Source organism: Marmota flaviventris, chromosome 18 (assembly GCF_047511675.1).
Source record: "Marmota flaviventris isolate mMarFla1 chromosome 18, mMarFla1.hap1, whole genome shotgun sequence".
NCBI classification, from domain to species: domain Eukaryota; kingdom Metazoa; phylum Chordata; class Mammalia; order Rodentia; family Sciuridae; genus Marmota; species Marmota flaviventris.
In genome coordinates, this window is record NC_092515.1 from 28,574,168 (window position 1) to 28,597,831 (window position 23,664).

Here is a 23,664-nt window from a genome sequence, read left to right on the forward strand (position 1 = left end):
ATATTCAAAGAAGTAGAGGAAGGATAACCATAAAAATACATAGTTGGATCAAGACAAACCAAAGTCAGTGGATTCTGCCAAGAGTCAGATGGGCTGACATTAAAAAAAAAAAAAAAAAAAAAAAACAAAGAATATCCCTTAAAACTGTACTACTGTGTAACAGTGAGACTCTGAATTTAATTCACAACAAAAACAAAACAACAAAAAACCCTATATTATACCATACTATATATCAATCCCAGTGCTCCCCACGTCCATGATGTTGTTCTTTTAAAAGGTCATTTAGCTCATCACAGAACTTTAACTCTTGTTGTAGATATTTGACAACATGGACACAATAAAACATTTAAGCAGCAATAACTGAATCCTCCAAGACCCTTCTGCTCTGGCTCCTATAAAATCATCTCTGAGGTTGATTCATTCTTGGAATTCAATTAGCATTCAATGAGATAGACTTTTAAAACTATTTAAGAAAGGACAGGCCAACTACCATCTACCAAGATTGGATGAAGTAGTTACATGTTTGGCAGCATAAACACTTCTTGCAAAATGGGGAGTCATTAAAGACAGGAAAAATATCCAGAGTCCACAAGAGGTCCGGATCCTGTCAGTCAGGCTCTGCACTAGCTCCTCACTTTCTTTGTGGCCTTGACCTTTATGCAATACCTGCTTTTATTGGTACTCAAGAATGTTAAGATCCCTTCTATGCCCACTGTCAGCATCAAGATTTTTTTGGGGAAAAAAAAAAGGTCTTTGTGATGGTTAAAGCAAATAACTTCCAAGAACCACAAAGTTGGCAAAAAAAAAAAAAAAAAAAAAAAAAAAAGCGCAGATTTGGAAGATTAGGGTGGTGAAGGTAATGAGAAAGAGTCAGTTGTGCACTAACGACTAGGGAGTCCATGAGGTAGAAGAGTTTGTAGTTTGTGAAGACTTTCTCAATAAAGCTCTGGGTTTATTAGTGGTCCTTGCACAACGTTTGTGAAAGGGATGGAGTGTTTGGGGCCTTAAGAGGTTACAGTAGCTTCAGAGAAAACTGAAACCCTGACATAGGGGGAGGGATTAGTTAAATGGGGAAGCAAAGATAAGTCCTCTATGAGAAGAAACTGTGAAGTTGCATCTTCTGTTCATCAAAGGGGAAACCTGAAGTAAAGCCAAAGCAAATAAAGAGGCCTTAGGAACAGACGGAGAGGCCAGCTACAAAGACTCTTGGGAATCAGGAAGGACTCTGAGAGGCAGGTGATTCCACGGGGACGAGTGGGGTGCGTGAGTGAAGGCCGCGGGCTTCTCAGGAAAAATATGGGGTGTTGCCAGGGCTTTGAGGGGCAGGTCAAAACGTGAAGTGACCGGGACAGAACCCGGGGTTGGAAAAATGGAGAAAAAGGACAAGCTGTCAAGGATGCTGGAGATAAAGGGAGGGCCACAGGGCTAGGAGAGAAGGACTGGGTAATGCAAGAGGACCGGCTACGGGAACAGGGGATGTGGAGAACACCGGGAGGGCACACGGACAGCGGACAGAGGGAGGGCCCGGCAAGCACTGACTTTCCCGCAGCACGAAGAGGTCCGTCTGCTTGTCGGAGTTGAGGTCCCCGAAGGCCGCCAGGGTGCCCCAGGCCTCAGCCCCAAAGAGTTCGGCCGTGACGTTGTGCAGCGCTCGTGCCGGGACCGGCCCGACTCCCAGCAGAGCGAGCCCAGCAAGGAGCGGCGCCAGCAGCGCCCAGGAGCTCGGCAGCCGGCCCGCCGCCGCCATGGCAGCCCCTTGGCCCCCGCCCGCCGGCCCAGCGCTGCGCTTGACGGCAGCCGCAAAGCACCACGCGACCGATCAAGACAGAAAGCACGCAGCCTTGAGGCGCTTTCGAGCCGCAGACGACTTTCCACGCCTTCTCGCGACAAGGGCTGCCCCTCTGACGATAGGGAAGCGCGGAGCTGGGGTGAAGCGCGCCTTCGCGCTCACTTCCGGCCGGCGCGCCTCTCGACAGTGTCGCGCGGGGGGGCGGGGCCGGGCGGGTGGTGCACACAGGCGTCCCCCAGGGCTTTTGCCAATTCAGTGGCCGCAGCGCGATGGCCGGGGCGGAGGGGCTCAAGGCTGATGTGAGCTGGAAGGTCTTGGAGCGAAGAGCCCGGGCCAAGCGCTCAGGTTTGGCTGGCTGGGGCGCCGCTCCCTACCCCCGCACAGTGGGTGGTGCCTCCCCTTAAGCACCTTGGGCGGGAGGGAGGTGGGGGTCCTGGGATTGAACCTGTTGGATGTGAATTTTTCCTTAGAAAGTCGGCGGCGGCCCTGCCTTTGCTCCCGATGTGCACCCCGCCCCCAGCAAAAAAAGAAAAAAACAGGTGGCGGCCCTCCCGTCTAGTTTTGTTTCTCTCCCGATCTATTCCGTATTTCCCCTCAGAAAGTAGCGGCTACACGACTTCTCATGGAGTCTTGCCCCTAGAAATCAGGCGGCGACACATAACTGGGAAAGGGACTATGGCTTCCCTCTGTGTATTCTATCCACAAAAGTCAAAGAGCTTCAATTTTAGATTTTGACCCTAAAAAGGTGGCGACTGCTCGTTGCCTTATTTCATACTTCCCTTTTATATTCCCATTAGTTTTAAGCTGTAGCCAGTTATCTATGTGACAGATATTGATGGAGTCGGTGGCTGGGGCCACAAAGTAAGTCATATTGAGCATACTTAGGGCCCAGAATGAAGTGAGCCCCTTCCCTGGACAAGTGGCCTTTAGGACCTGTACTTTCCTTTCATGGTTTTGGGAATCCAAGGCTGTAGAGGTCAGAGGATGCCAACAGTGCTTGTGTCCTGAACTGACTTGTTCAAATTGCAAAGTCAGGACTTTAAATTAGCACTTGTGGCTGATAGCTTCTCCAAGATCTGAGAATGAAACTTACCAAATTTCTCACTGACTAAATATAATATTTTTTTAAATGTCTTTATTCTTTTTCTTTCTTTCTTTCTTTTTAATGTTGCTGGGGATTGAACTCAGAGCCTTTTTGCACGTGAGGCAAGCACTCTACCAACTGAGCTATATCCCCACCCCTAGATATAGTCTTGATCAAAAAGTGCACCCTTAAAGCTGGAGAGGTGTGGATGGCGAGTCTTCCACTAAGGAAACTATGTATCATTATTGAGGGATGGAAAAGATATTGTCCAAGAAAATTAAATCTGCATTTGCATTAATATTAAGCAAGGTTTTCTTGGTTTGTTTTGTTTTTTCTTCTATTATGTTTTGAACTTTGCTCATTTAATGAAGTTCTTAGTTATCTGTTGTGTACCCTGACTTTTTTTTCCTTTAAAACACATAGAAAGTGTTTTATTTCATCAATCATCTTTGTTGCCAATTAAATTGTTTTTAAATGTTAATTTGTACATTTATTTACTTAAAGTTATAAGAAAACTCACAAGGTATGAGAGAATTTTTATAATAGGAGTCGCCAGTACATTTTAGAGTCAATACAATAATTTGAAATAGTCTAAAGTATTTTTGTTTCATGTTTCTTTAAGTGTTTTTTTTTTTTTTTAATGTCATATGGAAATACTGAGTTGGCTATTAACTATGTGGTTATCTGGGCTATAAGAAATGTTAATGAATTGGTTATGTCTGGACAAAGAATAATCAGAGTTTTCTCACAGGGAATCGAGCACTGCCCCCAGCATTTATTTTTGCAGTATTTTTCTTTTCTTTTAATAAGCACATGGAGTTTATTTTCTTTAGTCTTTGCTTTGTTTTCTCTTAAATACATGTTATAACAATAAACTTTGAAAACCTTATTTTTCTTTTAAGTGAGAAAAACATTTGTTGTATGTAACTTGTTGAATGCGGTTGCTTAAATCCAGTTTCATGTAGAAAGTAGTTAAGTAGATAGTATTAATTTTGGATGTTCCTACACGTTTACTTCTTTGTAGTTAAAAGAGAAAACAGTTGAAGCTAGTCCTCCAAATTAGCTGTTTTAAGTTTTATATTCTTTTAACTGTATGAAGTATAGATAATAAAACTTCTCAGTGAGTCACTTACTTCTTGGGTTGTTAAAAACAACTTCATTGTGACTTTTAGAAGAATATGTAAATAGTTTTGTTTGAAAGTTGAACTAACCTGCTTCTGGTATAGACTGCTCTGCAGAATTCTAAGCATTGTTACATAGTAGCATAATTATTTTACTGCACAATTAAGCATGCTACTCTTATGTAATGTGTAATAAATGAATATTATTTTTGCTGCCTCATCTTTATAAGCAAATGTAATTTATCAAAGGAAATAAAATTTTCAAGTCATAAAACAGAAAATAAAATTATATAATGATCCTCAATTATTGCCTTTTGTTGTGCACTGCATCATGTTAATAACTGCTCACACTGCTTTCAATTAATCTAATGCTGATTGCTTCTAACCTTCACTAAACAGTTTTAAAATTGCTGTAATGTAGCCTGCGACACTTATTATTAGAGTCAACAATTTGAAATGGCCAACTCACCTGGTGCAGTCGTCTCTTCTCCACCAGCTTTCTTAAGGTCTGGTAAGTGTGTAGACCCCGAAAGGGTCACTTGGTAATTTTAAATACCTTTATTTTTAAAGGTTGTTGTCACCATATATCATTTTGGTTTTATTTCCTCTTTGGTGGGCCCAAACCTAAGCACCATTTCAGCTAGGCTTAGGCTCATGTTAGCATTGTGTTTTAAATGTGGCCTGTTGTGGTTTTGTGGTGTAGGGCTTGAGAAGGGCAGAGTAGAAGCCCTGCCTGTGTGACACTTGGCAAGCTCTTTGTCTAAGGGCAGTTCCTTAGTGCCTGGGAACCTCAATAGTCAAATGGGTACATAGTATAGCTTCTTAAATGACTTTTTGTCTTCTTACATAATGAAAGCAACTTTCATAAATCAGAAATTTTGGATCAACACCCCACATGTTTCTACTCATTATCAACTCGTTATGAAGTAGGTATTTTTATTTCATAGATCTTTCCACAGACAGGAAGTGATTAGTCCTGAGACTATTGTTTCAGAACTATGCTTTGCACTCCATCCCATGGTTTCTTGGTGTAAGGACTAGAGTTGTTGGTACAGTGGCTTCTTAGAGTGTTGTGCTGAGAGCTGATTGAAAGCTGCAGAATCAGCTTCCCAGATGAGTGCATATGATTTTGAAAAGAATTTTAAGGTAATTTATGGCCCCAGGAGTGAATATATATGGATTCTGATTAGAAACCTAGTCCTTTGGACGCTGGCAGTCTTACTTTACTGAAGAAGAAACAGGTTTTAAGTGGTCACATAGCTGAAATGAAGACTGAAGCCTTTAGGGCCTTTTTCTGTAGTTTGTGATCCATCTTAGGCCTTTCAAAACCTGTAACTGGTTAAAACACTCTAGGAGAAGCCTTTGGCAACAGACTGCTTTGTTTCTAATGAGTCTTTTTTTTTTTTTTAATTTTTTCTAATGAGACTTAAGGAGAATGTTCAAGCTTTAGTACTCATTAACAGGTAAATGTGAGATGAAGCCCACAAAAGATTGAAAACTCTTTTGTTTTGGATTTACCATACCCATTCAGAAGCTTGGCAGCCATTTATATTTCCCTTCCTGTTTTAGGAGGGAGGAAAATGTGGAAAAAAGGATCAATCAATAAGGAGAAAACAAAACTTTATATTTAAGAACAAAAATTATCCTTATCCTTAGATGTCATCTGCTAAATGACTAAATATTATTTCAATGTTAATTGATTTCTTACTTTATCTTTGAACAGGAGGACATGTATCTCTAAAGGCTCTTTTCTTTTTAAGCACCAGGTTGTTTTACATCTTGGCTTTCCCTCTAATCGTTAGGTTTTTGGCATTAGCAAAGTCATTCAGTATGGGGAAAACAGAATGCTAACGATATGCTTTTGTACAGCAATAGTTCTTATAATCAAGAATTATTCTTTGACATTACATAGAGTGTTTGAAGGCAGTATAGAAGAAGCTTTTCCAGTACCATCTTATGAAATTAAATTGAGTGCACTAAGAAACAAAATAGAAAAATAGCAAACTTCAGTGTTATAATCCATGTTAAAGAATCATTAATATAGTAAGACTATAAAGAAATACTTAAAACTTTTATCTGTTAATAATTATATTAAGTGTTCAGATGTATCATTTATTTACTTATTTAGAAATACTGCATTTATATTGGAAATGATTTGCTTTTCCTTATTGTACCTTGAACATTATAATTATAGGAGATTGTTTTATTGCATGTTTTCATCTAATAAGCTTTTTTTATAATTTCTTTTTTAGTTGTAGGTGGACACAATAATGTAGCTGATTATTTTATGTATTTTAACCTTCCTTATTCTTTCTGGATCTGTTTCTACTCTTTTTTCTTTTTTGGGTACTGGGGATTGAACCACATCCCCAGCCCTGTTTTGTATTTTATTAGAGACAGGGTCTCACTGAGTTGCTTAGCACCTCTCTTTTGGTGAGGCTGGCTTTGAACTCGCAATCCTCTTGTCTCAGCCTCTCGAGCCACTGGGATTACAGGCGTGTGCCACCGTGCCTGCCTGTTTTTACTTTTTATGGAATTTAGTGTGAATTCTGCATTTTTATTTCTATGTGTGCATATATGAGTTATGCTCTGACTGCTAATGCATCAGTATGTATAGTGGTTGAATGTAATTTGTTTTGACTGCTTAAAAGGAAAGAGAAATCTTGATATCCAGGGTTTTCTCTAAAGAAGCTTGGGGAAAAAATAAAGAACATTTGAAAAAAATGTACAAGACAATGAATTCATAAAGAAATGCAAAAGTCAAAAGAAATTAAATAATTATTAGGGAAGGAATATGGTATCCAGTACCCCAGATTGCTTCCATTTCTCCAGTGGCTACTACAGTATTCAGCATATTAGTTTAACTGAGTTGGTCAGCTGTAGCAAACACTTTGGCTTTGCTACAGGTGATTATAATAGTGATGATACCATAGTCTGAAGAGAAATGAAACAGCTTGGTATTTTTTCTTTAGTAATTTATGAGAAAATAACCTAATAAATTATTCCTTTGTGAAATGAATCATCACCTTTTCTATATCTTGCTGAGTGTATCAGCATCCAATAAGCTGGTTTCAATGTGACTTGAAAACAGGTTTGAGACTTCTGGAATCCGATGGATTAGAGCCCTCTAATGAAGTCCTAATGAAAGAGTATATGGTTTCTGGCTCTGCTGTTTACTACCTGTTTGATCTTGAGCAAGTTACTTTACATCTTTGGAAACTCAGTTCACTTTATTATTTTCTAAAACAACAACAAAAAAAAAAAGGGGGGGGGGAATAATAAAACCTACCTGGAGAGATTATTGTGAGGATTAAAGAAGATATTAAATGCACAGCATTTTGGTATTTAGTAGCTGCTCATATATTTTAGTTTTTTTTCTTTCCTAAAACTATGTCTTTTACAATATTGCTTTTTTTAAATTTTAAGAGTAAGGTCTTACACATAGACATGGTTACTTATCTCTTTCTCATTTTGAGATTTACTCTTAAATTAGCCATTTGATTAAGAAAACCTGTCTTGCTAAATTATAATTAGCTTGAATCAGGTTACCCAGAATTGATAGAGCTGTGTTATTTAATGGATCATTCCATCTTAGAAATTCTGAGTCCATGTCATTTTTGTCAATCCATTATGACTCTAAAAACATTGTTTCTGACAATTTCTATAGAAATTCCTGTTAGATAGCAAGTAGAGCAGTTGTTATTTTATATATAGTCAGAAGATTTTTGTCTTATATGGAGTATGTAATGAGCTCCCTTCATGTAGGGTGGAATTTTCAGAAGTACTTATAAATTTTATTCTATTGGGAGCTTTGATTTCTTCTTACTAGGTCTTGCCCTGTAATCTTATAAGATTTAGGAAATGGAAACCGTATGATCTCACATAACTCCCTTGGCATGAATCTCATTGACCTTAAAGCTTCTCTTTCTGTATCATTATGCTCAGCAAAGATGATACTTCAGATTTCATAAGTGAAACGGTTACATGAAAAGCACAACATCCTGTCTCACTGTTTTAGATTGTTACCTACTCACATTGTGTATTCTAAAAGCTATTTTCCTCTTGCTGCTTTTTTTTTTTTTTTCCTTCAGTCTTCTCTGAAATCAGAGAAAGAGAAGAAATCTCCAGAATTCCTGATTCAGATCCAGGTGCCCACTGAGCATTTCCAAGTGGGCATATGCTGAGTATCTCAAATATAACCTGGCCAAAACAGGACTCTTTTCCCAACCACATTTCTTATTAAATGTTTTCTGTCTTGTTAAACTAAACCATTATTTTTCCAGCTGCTCAAGATAAATATGTAAGAATTATTTCTCTCTTTTCTCCACCTAATTTGTTCAGTTCACCAGGAAATCTTTTTAACTTCATCTCTAAAGTGTGTACCAAATCTTTCCATTTTCTCCAACCTTCATAGTCCAGGCCTCTCTCATGTCTGGTCTATACTATAAAAATATCTTGTTTTCCTATATCCGTATTCTTGCCTCATTAAAGTCTATGCTTAAACCCAGAAGTAAGAAGGCTCTTAAAAAATGTAAGTCACATCATGTCATTTCCTTTTTAAAATCTTATCTTCTTAGCATAAAATCCATAATCCCTTCCCTTAGATGGCAGAGCCCCAAGTGACCTAACTCTTTCCCTAATTCTTTCCACTTCAACTGATTCTCATCCATGCTAGCTTGCTTTGGATCCTTAATTCACAGTCTCATTTTCCTTTTAGCTCATTGTAGTAGCTATTTTCTCTGTCTGGTGAGTTTTCTCTTCTGCCATTTGGGTAACTTATTCCTTCTTTTTGTCTTTTAGGTTCTCAGAAGGATCTTTGCTTCCCAATCTATGTCCAGACGTTCCTCTGCAGTATACTTCTTGCTGTTTTGATATTTTTTTCTTTCTTAAATTTTCTGTCCACTAGAATATAAACTGTAAGAGAGCAGAGATGTCATCATTTTTGTTCACTGCTGTGTCCCTAAAGGACAGAAGAGTACTTGAAACATAATTAATGTTCATTAAATCAGAAGTTCTTATTATCATGCCTGAGTTCCTACTGCCCTTTTTGAAAGACAATGTCACAAGGTGATTATTAGGTGGACTTTATTTCACTGGGCTCAAGTATCAGTACTGATATATACAAAAAAGTGTAAACTGCTTTTGCACCTAATTTTCCTCATTATACACTGTAAATAAACACATAGTTCTTTTGTGAAGATGAAATAATGTCTACGAAGTATTTGCTGGTAGTGCTACTGGTACTAATAATGGCAATAATGATTGTTGTGTTGATAATAGCTGTGACAACCACTTAAGCAGCTAATATTTATTGAGTACTTAATATATGACAAATAGTATTTTAAGTGTTTTACACTTAAATCTCACAACAATTTTGTGCTGTAGGTAATACTGCTGTCTGCTTTTGAAAAAAAGCAATCAACACATGGAGGAGTAATGTAGCTCCTTCAACATGAGTAGTAGAGCTAGGATACAAACTCTGAAAGAGCCTCTGCTTCTAACCACTCCTGCCTTTTCTCTCTTCATCTTTGATCATGCCCAGTACTTCATAAAAAATGGCAGTGATTACTACTTGCTCTTGGTAATGTTCACTGTTTTCACATTCATTTCAGATTAGCTAGGATTATTGGACCTCTCAGATGTCATAGAAATTTTGCACTATAGGTTCTCCTCAATTTACAATGGTGTTATATCCTCATAAACTCATTGTAAATTGAAAATGTTGTACATCTTATCTCTTTCTTTGTAAATTGTTATGAACTATAGTCACCCTACTATGCTATAGAACATTAGAACTTATTTCTCCTATCTAACTGTATTTTGGAACCAATTATCCTATCTCCATCTACTCTTCTACCATCTACTTTTTGTAGCATCTAGTGACCACTATTTTTTTCTGTTTCTATGAAATCATCTTTTTTAAGCTTCTACATAAGAACATGCACTATCTCTCTGTGCCTCACTTATTTTACTTAACATAATGTCCTCCAGATCCATCCATGTTACTACAGTTGACAGGATTTCATTCTATTTTGTGGCTGCAGGAGGGTGGCTAACTGTCTTCTGAGGCAATGGCAGGTGATGTACTCAGGGTAGATTGCCAGGCTGCTTTCTGGGACCAAGCATAAGTGACCAAGTGTAGACACAAGGCTGTTTTGTGGGGCCAGGGCTAGATGCATAGGATGGAAGAGGCCACCAGGCAACCTTTAGTGTTCATATTAGGGTGGACGGGACTACCTGGCATCCTCATTGTGGTTACTAGTGGGTTAATGCCGCCACTGTGTGGGTTTGCAAGACCAGGAGGGCTTTGACAACTGAGTGGTTTGGAATAGCTGCCCTGCTGCTTTACCTGATCTTGGGATGGGCCTGCTTTAAAGATTAAGTTGTGCGACAGGAACCTAAGTGGGGGAGGGGACAATATGGTCTGTTTTTTTTTTTTTCCCCTGGGGCAATGTAGTGGTGTGTGTTCCCTGGCAGTTCCCCAGACTGCCTACTGTGATTGCAGTAGGCTTCTCCAACAGCAAATACTTCAGGATTTCCCTGACATTAGTAAGGATTGCTGGGGGCCTCCTGCTTATCTTTCCCCATAGTGAAATTCCCATTTGGTTCCCTCTCACCTGGAGAGATGAGATGTATTTAGTTTTGTTTGTAAGGCCAGTGTGAGTCTCCCTGCTCCTTGAAGTCTCCAGGATATCCCTATGGAACTCTGGCACTCCACCTTAAACCCTCTAGGGGAATAGTAGTTGTTCATTTGTTTTGGTCATTTGTTGTTCATTTGTTGTGGAGAGAAGTGTACTCTTGTACCTCTAGTCAACCATCTTGCTCCATCAAAGACTGGTATTTTTGTTTACATGCAGTTTCTTTTTGCCCTGGATTCCTTCAGCTGTTTCCTGCCTATAGTCATTACCTCCCACTGGACCCCTCTCTAGTTAACACATCCTACAAGTTGCTGCCTGTTTGTTTCTAAAATGAAGAACTGACCCTGTTATTTCCTTGATTAACACCATTCATCAACTTCCTATTTCTTGCAGGATTGGGTTGGGAACTTCAAGGAAGGTCTCTCTGCAAATGACATTTCAGCTGAAGGAGGAAATGAATGAAGGGAAAAGAGGAGATGAGTATTCTAGGATAGGATGTTGAAGCTAAACAACTTTTGTGGGCAAAGAATGGGTAAGAGAGCAGGGATTGTAAAGAGCAGGGCCTTGAGAACCTTGAAGATATTTAGGTTTTATTATAAGTGGAGTTGAATGATCTGATTAATATTTTATGAAAATTATCTGGCTACTATGTAAAAAAATGGACTAGAAGGTGGTGAGAAGACAGGGAGCAGTCTTATGACAGAAACCATTTCTTAAATGTGTATATGTTGAACATGTAACGCAGTGCACGCAGTGCTGGCATATGGCGATACTCTGTCCATTCTTGATAATGAAGATGCAGATATTGACAGTGATTCAGAAAATGTGACATTGGTTATGCACATGACCCTATTTCCCATTTATAACATAACTTTTAGAATGCAGCCCATTTAACATAGGAAGGTTTTCTGTAAAATCTTAGTTATTTTTCTATGATTGTAGTAATCCTTGTCCATACTTTTTTTAAAAAAAAAAATTTATTGGTGTACTTTAATTATACAAAAAAATAGGATTACTTGTGATATATTTGTACCTGTACACAACATAATTTGGTCTCTGCCCACATTACTTCCTTTACCCTCACCTCCCCTTTCTAATCTCCTTCCTCTACTTGAATGGCATCCCTTCTATTTTTTTTTAAGTGACTGTCAAGCATTGTTCTTTTTTTTTTTTCAAAATGTTTTTTAGTTGTCGCTGGATCTTTATTTATTTATATGTGGTGCTGAGAAACTAACCCAGTCTCTCACACATGCTAGGCAAGCACTCTACTACTGAGCTACAAGCCTAGCCCTGTTTCTCCTATTTTTATGAGAGACCTTTTTCTCTCACTTTTTTTCCCTCTAGCTTTGACATATGAGAGAAAACATACAACCCTTGACTTTCTGAGACTGGCTGATTTCATCTATAGATGGTCCAGCGACAACTAAAAAACATTTTAGAAAAAAAAGAATAATGTTTGACAGTCACTTAAAAAATAGAAGGGATGCCATTCAAGTAGAGGAAGGAGATTAGAGAGAGAGGGGAGGTGAGGGTAAAGGGAAGTAATGGTGAATTAAATTGATTCCATATTTGGCTTCTGTGAATTCTGCTGCTACATGGGTATGCATGTATTTCTATAAAATGCTAATGTTAGTTCCTCTGGATAAGTACTGAGGAGTGATAGAGGTGGGTCATATAGTGGTTTCAAACCTAGTTGATAAACGTCCATACTGATTTACATAGTGGTTGAAGTAACTTACAGTCCCGCCAAGAGTATATAAGAATTTCTTTTTTTCTTGCATACTTACCAGCATTTATTATTCTTTGTACTGATGATTCGACATGGAGTGAGATGAAATCTTAATGTAGTTTCAGTTTGCATTTCCCAGATTACTAAAGATGTTGGACATTTTGTTGTGTATTTTTTTGTTGGCTATTTATATATCTTCTCTGAAGAATTGCCTATTTCTTTCTTTTTTATTTGCCCATTTATGAATTGAGTTCTTTGGACTTTTTTTTTGAATTTTTTTATATATTCTGATTATTGATCCTCTCTTGGAACAGTAGCTGGCAAAAATTTTATCCCCTTCTATAGGCTCTCTTTTCATACACTTAATTGTTTCCTTTTTTATACAGAAGCTTTTTAACTTAGTGCCATCCCATTCTTCATGGAGAATCAGTTGCCTGAAGATAAAATACAGGGATTTATTTCTGGTACCTCTATTATGTTCTTTTGGTCTGTGTATCTCTTTTATGTCAACATCATGTTGTTTTGGTCACTGTGGCTTTGTAGTATATCTTGAAATCTCATATTGGACATCTTCAGCTTTACTCTTTTTACTCATGATTGTTTTGGCTTTTGGAGGTCTTTTGTTTCCATGTGAATTTTAGGATTTTTTTTTCTAGTTCTGTGAGGGATGTCATTGTTATTTTGATGGAGAATGCATTGAATCTGTGGATTTTGGGGGGTAATGGCCATTTTTCAATTTCTCCAGCATTTTATAATTTTCATTTTAGAGATTTTTTTTTATACTCTTAGTTTTATTTCTAGATATTTTATTTTTTTAAGTGGCTATTGTAAATTAGAGTGTTTATTTCTTTGCAGGGTGTCATTATTAGTATATAGAAAAGCTACTGATTTTCATATGCTGATTTTGTATCCTGCCACTTTACAGAGTCAAAGAGTCTTCTGATTAAATTTTTTAGGTTTCTCCATGTGTAGAATAATATATGCAAACAGATAATTTTACTTCCTCCTCCTCCTGTTGTTGTTGTTGTTTTTGCCATGCAGGTGATTTGACCTCATGCATGCCAGGCAAGCACTGTACCACTGAGCCACATCCCCAGACCAAGTTTTTCCTTTTCCATTTATATGCCTGTACTTCTTTCTCTTGCCTAATATTTCTGCTAAAATTTCTATTACTACATTATGAAAATAGTGAGAATGTATACCCTTGTTTTGTTTTATTCCTGATCTTAGAGGAAATGTTTTTGGTTTTTCCTCATTAGATATGATATGGGCTATGGGTTTGTAATATATACTTTTATTATGTTGAGGCATGATCCTTCAAGGCCTAATTTATTCAGAGATGTTATTATGAAAAGATGTTGAATTTTATCAAAGAGTTTGTATTTGTTTATTGAGATGATCACATGACTTTTATCCATGGTTCTATTATGTGCTATATTGCATTTATTATTTGTGTATGTGGAACCAACCATCTTCACATTCCTGGAATGAAGTCAACTTGATCATGTTGTATTATCTTTATAATGTGCCATTTAATTCAATTTGCAAGTATTTTCTTTAGGATTTTTATATATAAAATTTAAAAAGTTTTAAAAGTGTTTCACTTTGTTGTCAGGAACCTTATGCCATTTATATGGCTCTCCTTTCTGGCCATTTTTAAAGTCAATTGTTTGGCCTGGAGATGTGACAAAGAAGTTACCAAAGAAGCATGACGCTCTGGAGTCAATTCACAGCACAGCCCTCCAATTTCCCCCTCACACACAAAAATGTAAAAATAAAAAAGAAGGAAGGAAAGAAAGAAGAGGGAGGAAGTAAAGGGGAAAGGAAAGAAAAGAGATCCAAGTTTTAATGACTCATAACTGAAGTTTGCAAATATTTAGGCCCTGATCATGGAGATGAACATTCATACTATTATTTGGATTATAGATCAATTCTTATTGGTAAAGATGTGAATGGGAACTGGGAAAGACAGGCACAGATTCTGGGGTTGAACAGTTGAGATTTTGAAAGTCCTTTATCATGTATATTTTAGCTTCCTGGTATGTTTTGAAAACATTCCTATCACGTGCTTTATTTATATATTTACTGCATTTGTTTTCTTCCAACAATTAAATTAGTGACAATTTTCTATATATTTAATTTTTTCATATGGTTACATTAATTTTTTTAATACCTTTATTTTGTTTATATATTTATTTATTTTTTTATATGGTGCTGAGGATCGAACTCGGTGCCTCACCTGTGGAGACAAGCGCTCTACTGATGAGCCACAACTCCAGCACCTGGTTAACATGAACCTTTAAGTTTGTTCTAAAAAACTGATGATTGCTGCACATTATTTAATCATTAATATGTCAAGAAAGTTGGCCTCTCTTGGCCTCATTTGGGAGACTTGTTTTTTCTACAGAGTTTTGAGCTTACAGTGTTAGACCAGGACGCAAGAAAAGACCACTGACTCCAATTAAAATCAAATTAAAGCAAGCTTATTATTTCGACTGGCCGGGCTGCCTCTCCCTCCCAAAACGGCGGGAACAAGACAGCACCCTAGCTTTCCTACAGCCCAGCTTTATAGCCCAGAAAGTTACACAAAGGGGGGTTACAGATAACAGAACTCTGACAAGCATCACACTAATGGTAGTTTACATTTTTTGCTGGCCCCAACATCAGAATTTATGAGGACCAATAGAGCCTCAGAGAGAGTCGTTGTCTGCCAGGGAAGGCCAAGATTTGTGAGGCGTCACTAAATTTTCAGAGAGGGCTGCTATCTGGTCAGAGAGCCAGGCATGGGTGAGTTCAAGGCACGGGCAGGCATTCCAAGCAGGTTCAGAATTTGCAGTAATTTATAGTAAAGCCGAAATTATCTTTTCATGGCTTTGTGGCGAGATGCCCAATTTTTTTTTATTTTTTAATTTTTTATTGTGGGTTGTTCAAAACATTACAAATTTCTTGACATATGAGATGCCCAATTTTAAGAAAAGATCAGGTTGGGTCTATCAACAGGGCAACTTTTTCATATATATATATAAAATTTACATCCAAAATTTTAATGTCATCTGATTAGGATGATCTTATTCTCATCTTTTAAAATTTTTCCTCTGTCTTCTATATGTTCCCTTTATGAATTTTCAACTGTGCAAATAAATGACATTTGTGTGGTTCTGATTCTTCGAAAATGAAGGGCAAGAAACTAAGCCTCTAAATTTACTGTGACCTTTGATTTAAATTTTTTTGTTTGTTTATTTGTTTTGAGGTAATGGGATTGAGCCCTGGGCCTGGCAAGTGCTCTACCTCAATCCTGTTTGTTTATATTTTGAGATAGGGTCTTGCAAGTTGCCCAAGGTTGCCCTTGAGTTTGTAACTCTATGCCCAAGGTTCCTGAGTAACTGGAGTTATAGGCATGTATCACCATACCCAGTGTAAGTGTAGCACTGTTAAGTATTTACTGATGTATTTTGAAGATGAAAATTTTGACATTTCAAGTAATATTCTGTCTCTACTAGTCTCTGTGTGTTTGCCTTTCTCGTGTATTCTTATTACATTTTCATTTTCTCCCAATAGTTAATCAGATCTTTTCTGTCTAATAGATCTTGCTATCTTAATGTAGGTGACCTTATTATTTCCTTCTTTCTTGAGCAAAAATAATATATTTTAAACATGTTGAACAGCAGAGCATCCTATGGCCAAATGATTCCCAAACCTACCACTGTTAGACTCGGACTAATTTGGTGCTAAGGATTTGATTAAGTGGCCTCATCTGGAAATATCTAGTGAGAAACTTTTGCCACATGTAGGAAATAGAGCCTTGCTCCACTGGCTGGCCTTTTTCTGAACTCAGCAAACTTTCATGTTTTCAAATAACATTTAAAAATGTGTCATTTTTTTTAAATGTTATTTAAAAATCTTGTCCAAACATAATTTTATTTGATATTGTGGCAAGTACTGTTAGAGACCATTAATCATTTTCTATTATGTTTTTCCTGCTTTGATGGGAATTTTTTCCATTCAAATGAAAGAAAATTGAAATTAAATTAAAAACCTTTAAAAATACTGCTTATATATGTATGTTAATTTAACTTTCACTTATGTTAAATAGTTTTTGAGTGGTCTGCTGATAAAAAGGAGTTTCCATGCTAAATATTTTCAATATAGTCATTTTTAAAAAGATCTTTTTAAAAAAATTATATATTTGTAGGGTAATTATCTTTGCTTTGTAAAATCTTTTTATATGAGTTTTTATCTGTTGTTTATATCAGTTCAGAGATCCTCTTGTTTGGTTATGTTATCTTGTTTTCATGGAAATGCACAATGAAGCCCAATTAATTTGTTATACCCACTTAATTCCAGTTCTCACTAGACTTGTAGCTTTGATGATAATCATCTGCTCAGTGACTGCAAGGATAAAAAAAGTCCTATCCAGATGTAAACTTAATTATTTTAATTTGAAGGAATAAAAAACTGAGGATTAGAATTTATCAGTGGACTTTTCCTACTATTTTACTGTATGATATTGACATTTATACCTAAATCTAGACTAAATTTAAGCCTTTCGTTTTTATTCTATATTTAAAATGTTTCTTGACTATTTCTTCCTTTGGCGTCCCTGCAATCATTGTCTTAAATCAGTGCCAAAAATGATTATATTGACCAAAATTGGACTCTTGTGCCTAGGGCTCAACACCTTTCTGAGAATCCTTTACTAGTGCAGACTTAATCTTTCTAAAGTTTGTATTATATGACATCCCATTGGCTCTCCATTATCTAAAGGATAAAATACACACCTAAAATCTTGTTGAGAGCCACAGTTAAGTCGGAATGACGCCTGGCATTTTGCCAGAGGGAATGGTTTAAAGGTGACACTGGAATAGGGCGGCTCCGGGATTAGGGCAGATCCTGCTGCCTTGGGCGCCTGCTACTTTGGAGTTCTGGTTGAGTTCTCAAGGGGTTCCAGGAGAATTGGCCCTTGGAGCCCGGTGGAGGGAGAGTGTTCCCAGGAAGTGTGTGTGTAGAGTGCCGGTGAGAGTTCAGGAATAAAGAGTTGCTGTTTGAACCTACAAGGCTTTGTGGTGGCTCGGTTATTTGTGCCCAGCCAGACTGCAGCAAAATATGTTATTCCACATCTCCCATTGTTAGACTTCTGGATCTCTTTCCATCTTCCTTTCCTACTTAGATTCTCTGCTGCAGCATCATTAATCTATCTGTAGCTCCCAGATCATTCTTTCTGAGTTCTGTGTCTTTATCATGAGATTCCGTCTGTATTAAGTAGCCTTTCTCTATAAATTCAGTTATTCCATTCCAGTGATCTCTTGTCTTCACATATTTTTTGACAACTTCCTTCTCTGCATCTTAGGTTTCAATTAATTGCTCTACCAGTTCCCATGGCACTTCATACATGCTTCTTTTACCTCTGATGTCACTGCATTGCTATTGGCTAACTGTATATTTGTCTCCTTTAGTAGGCCATGAAATCCTTCAGGTCAGGGTGTAGATCTGTTGCAGTTTTGTGTTAATGGTGCCTGTTACAAGGCTTAGTGTAAGCGACTCAAAGATAGATAAGCATAAAAGTTCAATGAATTAAGGAATCATGCTATATGAATTGATGCAGTTTGTACAGAATTAAATTTTCTGCTCTATTGTCTAATTATTTTAATTTTTTATTCTGTGAGTTTATTTTCTTGAATTTTTTGAATGAGAACATATTTATAGTGAAAAAATATTTCTCCCATTTGGAGAAAAAGCTTCAGAATTAAGGTTCAAGAAACAAATATAAGATATTAAGCAAAATAATGACTAAAGTGTATAATAACTTTAGGACTTCGTGAAAGCACTCTTGACCTCTCTCTTAAACTGTGGACCATATCTCCATGGCCAAAATGCATGCCTCTGTTGACTTTTTCCCTGTGCTTAAAAATAGTCACCATGTACTGGGGTTTTCTTTCCCTGCAGGGAGAATCGAAGAAATCACATAGATTATTCATCCATTTGAAAAAGTTAAAATTCTGTTCATGTGTTTGTATTCAGTCTTGTGTATTGATAATTGCCTATAAGTGTGGCATTCTTAGGTGAGTTATACTAAAAAAAAGTAATATCTTTGTCCAGGACAAATAGACCAAAATAATGAATGTAAATTTTAAAAATATATCAAACCTGTGAACAGGAAGTCTGGAGATTTTGTTTCTGGTATTGGTTCTGCTTTTAGCTGGCTCTGAATTCTTCAGCAAATTGTGGATTTCTTTGATAAAACAAGGGGCTTAGACCAGATGCTTGTTACATTCATTTCTGCTTTAAAATATTAGGACAATAATTATTGACTGTCAGGAGAGTCAGGGGAGAGTGTATGGTTAGGGTTTTATAGCCTAGGGTGTGTGGTTGTATGGGAGATTTTGCAAGATGGGGAACTGGTTGGGATTGTGCAGAGTTGAGTTGATGAGGTGATTTGTCTTTGGATTTGTCTGTACAACGATGCAATGTCCTTGAAGCAAGCTGTTCTGGTTGGTTGTGGTCTGACTTACTTGGGATTGTATAGTTGCATTGTCCTTATAAAACTAAGCGGTTATTTGATTTTGATCTTCAACTTCTTTAACACCTTTTATTCTTTTTGTCTTTCCTCTCCTCATGTCAGTTTTCGGCGGACACAACATCTTTGTTTGTATGTGGTGCTGAGGATCGAACCCAGGCCGCATGCATGCCAGGCGAGAGCGTTACCGCTTGAGCCACATTCTCAGCCCCTGCATCCCTTTTCTTATTGGGTACAACCCCACAGTTACTAAGTACAACTTGAATGTTTCTTGCAGTCAGTGTCCACCAATATGATTCTCTGCTTCTGATGGTTCGCTGGTCTACTCCAGTGCCTGATTTAGATTTACATGGCTCACATCCTTTTACCCAACTGAACCCAGTTTAGGGCGTCTATATTTTAAACCATTGCTGTACATGAATAACGTAAGTTGAATGTGATATGACTGTACATCACATCTCTTTCCTGTCTCTTCATCACACAAGCCCATGATTACAGTAATTACATTTGGTGATCCCTTCTATGTTCAGATCACCATGCAGTTCCCTTTTCAAATGGGAAGTCTGTGAAGTGTAATGTCTTACCTCCAAATTCAGAGAGTTGCCTAGCTAATTGAGTGAAATGAGAGGCATTTTCAGCAGTAGAAGTTAAGGTGATCCTCAACCTCCACAGTCCAGTTTCTTTTTCCACAAGTATTCCTTTGAGAAACTGAAGTGCTGATTGCTTGAAGGTCTTTTGGGGGCCTCTTGGTAGTAGAGGTGGGTAGGATTCCTTTTAGCTTCTTTTATGTCTCATGTAACTTATTTAAAACAAAATGATGCCAGTCAATACTGTTTGGGAAGACATTTTTCTGTAAGAGATTTACCAGTCTTATAAAATGAACATAAAAGTTAGGGTAGATGGTAATTTTCTTTGAAAAGTAAAAGCAGCAGCAAGTAGCCTTCAAATCAGCTACAAAACACTTAACAAGTTCAAGAGTGATTTTCATTATAGTTTCATGTTATAGAAATAGTTTAGTGTCATTTGCAGTAGTATAAGCTGAATACCTTAAATATTCATTCATGACTCTAGTTTTCTTTTTAATTTTTTGCTATGATAAAATCCCTATAACTAAATTATAATGCAAATTAAAATAAAGCAGAATTTTAATAGATTCAGTGTTCACCCGCAATCACATTCTTGCAGTTTTATATTGCATAAAAAACTAATAGTCCATAAAAAAAGTTAAGCTACACACAGAAGAGACATGAAACATTTAAGCCAAACTAGATCCTCTGAATAGTGTATTGTGTGATGAATTAGAACTTAAAGAATGTCTATTTTAGTATTCTAGTTCTCTAATTTTAAATGTATGTATAAAAAGTGAATTAATTTACATTTTAATGTCTGTATTATACAATGTGTAATGGTCACAGCAGACTAGTTACATTTCTATCTCTTTAAACTTATTTATTTAATAATTTAAAAAATTTTTAATTGAGACATTAAAACATAAAAATTTTGCATATTCTCAGTACCATGTGATGTTTCAGTCATTCTGCACTTCTTGAGAGACTTGATTTCACTTGCCAAAATCTTGAGTTTGCTTTGTGTGTTCCTTTTCTGTTGACTGTTGGCTGTAGCTAGATTTGGAGGATGTTAGTGACTTGTTAGTGAAATGAAGGTTAGCTCTGAATAATCATTCTTCAGAAATCATTCATTTTGGTTATAAATTTTGCTTGAAGATCTGTTAGTATCATCCCTGTGTAGTACAGGGTCATATTTTAGTGGAACTTTCCTCCCTCTTTCATGCTTCTGTGAATGTTGTTAGACAAAGTGCTTATAGCTCCTATACTAACCCAGGCTGCTTTAATATCACATTTATTCCACTTAATTATCTTTTTCTCTTTCTTAAAAATTACCAGTTATTTGATTTGCTGATTTAAGAATCATTATGTGGGCCATCCATCCTTGCACTGAACAAAAAGAATCTGATGTTAAATTGACAAAGCTAATTAATCAAGAGTTCTTGATTTCCAATTTTGTGCCCAGTCTTGTCCTGAGTGTGAGAGATGACAGAGTATAAGGTGGGGAAGGAAGGACAGTTAGTATTTGATATGCATGCTGTTTTAAATAAATGTTTTACTTAAAATATTTTAACTTTCACACCTACCCCATGAGGTTATATAATTTCCCCCCACTTTTCAGTTGAGAAGTCCTAGCTCAGGTAGAGCCAAGGTCCTGAAAGTTACTAAATGATTTGGCTGTGATTGTAGCCCAGTTGTGTTTTTTTTTCTTCTTTTCAAAACTCACGTTCTTTCCATAGCCTGTTAGGTATTAAGACAATCTTCCTCAAGGAATTTGTGATTGAAATTTACTTGATTGAAACTTAGAATAATCTTATTCACCTAAAAGTGAAAATTGGCTTGTAAAATACGTGACTTGGGTTCTGTAGAAGAAAGCTTGAAATAGCTAATGATTGTGTGGTAAGTGGGTTTTTGAAAAAGGCATTTCCTTATAATAGACCTTCAGCACAGCATTGGAACAAATTCTTAAAGACTAAAGGTTAAATAGAAGTAGAGTCTAGGAAAGATGAATGCCATCTCCTCCCTGCTTTATTTGGTCTGTGTTCTACTTCACTATATTTTGAGGTGAGGAAAAATAACTAGCTATTAGTTACCTATAGTTTGGATCTGGAATTTCCCTCAAAGGCCCATGTATTAAAGGCTTGGTCACCAGCCTGTGGTGCTGTTGGGAGATATAACCTTTGGTAGGTTGAACCTAGTGGAAGGAAGTTGGGTCATTAGGAAACTGCCCTTGAAGAGGTTGTTAGGACACTGATATCTTCCTCAGTCTTTGCTTCCTGCCCATCAGGAGGTGAACAGGCCTCTTTAGTTATATGCCCCCTCCATTATGTCCTGTGCTAGCACAGGCCCAAAACAACAGGGTCAAGTGTACATTGATTGAAGACTCAGAAACTGAAAGCCAAAATAAACCTTTCCTTCTTTTAAATTGATTGGTCATGTCAGGATTTTAATACAGCAACAGAAACTTGATTGATAAACCTACAAACTTTATACTGTCTTTCAGAAGTATTTCTACTTTTATTTTGTTTATGAACATTTTAATTTATGGCCAGTTTATTATACAGTACAAGTGAACCTAAACTATTTTGCTAATTCATAGCTTATAGTGTTTTTTCAAAATATTAATATTCAAGGCTTCCTCTCATCATATCTACTCTACAATATATCAGGACAATTTTTAATTAGTAGTAATACCATTCATATTTAATGCACTGTTGAATTTTGCCAAGACAAGAATATAGAATAGGCATCATCAAAGTGTAAATGATAAATGGAAATGGTTCAAGTCCATTTTTTTGAAGTGCCAAATGACTTGAAAGCGTTATTTCTGTGGAATAAAATAGGACACAGCAAAATGCCTTCATCACAGTTTTATCACTACAATAACAGAAGACATAATAAAATTAAATAGTTCTTATAAAGATTGAGGATGCTTTATAGAAAAGTTCTTTTCCTTTCCATGTAATTCAGTTAATAGTGAACTAAGACTATCATTTAAGTCTTAGAAGTTTGGAATTTAAATTATTCACCTGTAAGTATGAAATAATGACCTTTAGTTTCTCTTGCAAAATCTTATATGTGCAGATTTTATTATTTTTTATAAAGCAATCCACTTTATAAGGCTACATGTGTATATTCTAGTGATGGTGCCATTGTTCAAATCATTTTTTAATCATCTCCTTTTGTGATTTCACTCATATCCCTTTTTATATGCAATAGAAAAACAGAATAGGATAGATGAATAGAAGAGAATAAGTTGAATTTATTGTCACAGTTTACTTATTAATGAGAGTCTTACTTCATCTGCCTTGACTAATCAGCTTATTCATTGCAGCTGATTCTTAGGAACTTTTGGCAATGTTCAGACATTAGAGGATAGTAATTTTATTTGTTCAATAAATATTTGTTAAGCACTCACTGTGTGCCAGCCCCTTTTGGCACCAGGATTAATACAATGAATAAAACAATCAAGATTGAAAACATTAAATAACTTTTTATACTTCTGAATGCATTTTTTTTTTCCTCAAAAGGAGTTCTTAAAACTTTTGGGAGATTAAAGTTGTTGGAATGTGACTTTGATCTCACAGAAATCATGCAAAATCATAATACATTATGGGGAGGTATTCTACTGGACTATAAATAAGAGAAGAAAATGAAATAGCTAATTGAGTGATTGGTATTCATAAGGTCAACATGTGAAACATCAACTGGATTTAATATCCTTAAATAGATTTTATGGGCCATGCTCCTTCTCTAAAGGTCACTGTAAGAACTTAATACCTTTTTATTAAAAATAAAATGGGAATGGTGGAATGGCCTTTTCACATCTTATTTGGATAAGTTGAATTGGCAAATTTTACATCCTTTTTATAAAATTGTGTTATTCATATTTGCCAGTTCATACTTTATGTTTAAAATGTTTCTTAGCCAGCTTATTGTCTTCCATAGAGAACATACAATTAAAATCTTGAAGGCTCAAATTAACTCTAATAATAGAGTCATTAAGTAAGTAGAGGTATGTATGTGAGTATATACACATATACATATTTTGGAGCAGTCTACTGTTTAAGACAGAAAATGAAAGCATGAATTAAGGACTCTTAACTCTTCTCAGTAAAGCATTTTTTTGTGTTGTTTTATAGTATAAGGAAAGGAACACTCCAACAGTTCTTTTTAGAGAGCCCTGTGTTCAAATTTAGACTGCCATTTATTAACTTCTGTGT

General features: G+C 36.5%; 2 protein-coding genes across 6 annotated transcripts in view; one reads left to right on the top strand and one right to left on the bottom strand.

Moving 5' to 3' along the window:
• Itfg1 (integrin alpha FG-GAP repeat containing 1) overlaps positions 1 to 1,920 on the bottom strand; it is a 240,856-nt gene extending 238,936 nt beyond the window's left edge. Inside the window, exon 1 of one of the 2 annotated variants that reach the window (XM_027939156.3) lies at positions 1,540 to 1,911. In XM_027939156.3, the coding sequence (XP_027794957.1) occupies positions 1,540 to 1,747 (208 nt within the window). In that variant the 5' untranslated portion in view covers positions 1,748 to 1,911. Of the gene's footprint in view, positions 1 to 1,539 lie in introns of both variants that reach the window. The other variant, XM_027939157.3, reaches the window with a different exon arrangement.
• Positions 1,921 to 2,002: 82 nt separating this feature from the next.
• The window catches only part of Phkb (phosphorylase kinase regulatory subunit beta), a 233,980-nt gene continuing 212,318 nt past the window's right edge, over positions 2,003 to 23,664 (top strand). Inside the window, exons 1-2 of one of the 4 annotated variants that reach the window (XM_071604776.1) lie at positions 2,003 to 2,134; positions 4,491 to 4,505. In XM_071604776.1, the coding sequence (XP_071460877.1) occupies positions 2,059 to 2,134; positions 4,491 to 4,505 (91 nt within the window). In that variant the 5' untranslated portion in view covers positions 2,003 to 2,058. The remainder of the gene's footprint in view (positions 2,135 to 4,490; positions 4,506 to 23,664) is intronic. The other 3 variants (XM_071604779.1, XM_027939134.2, XM_071604778.1) reach the window with 3 other exon arrangements.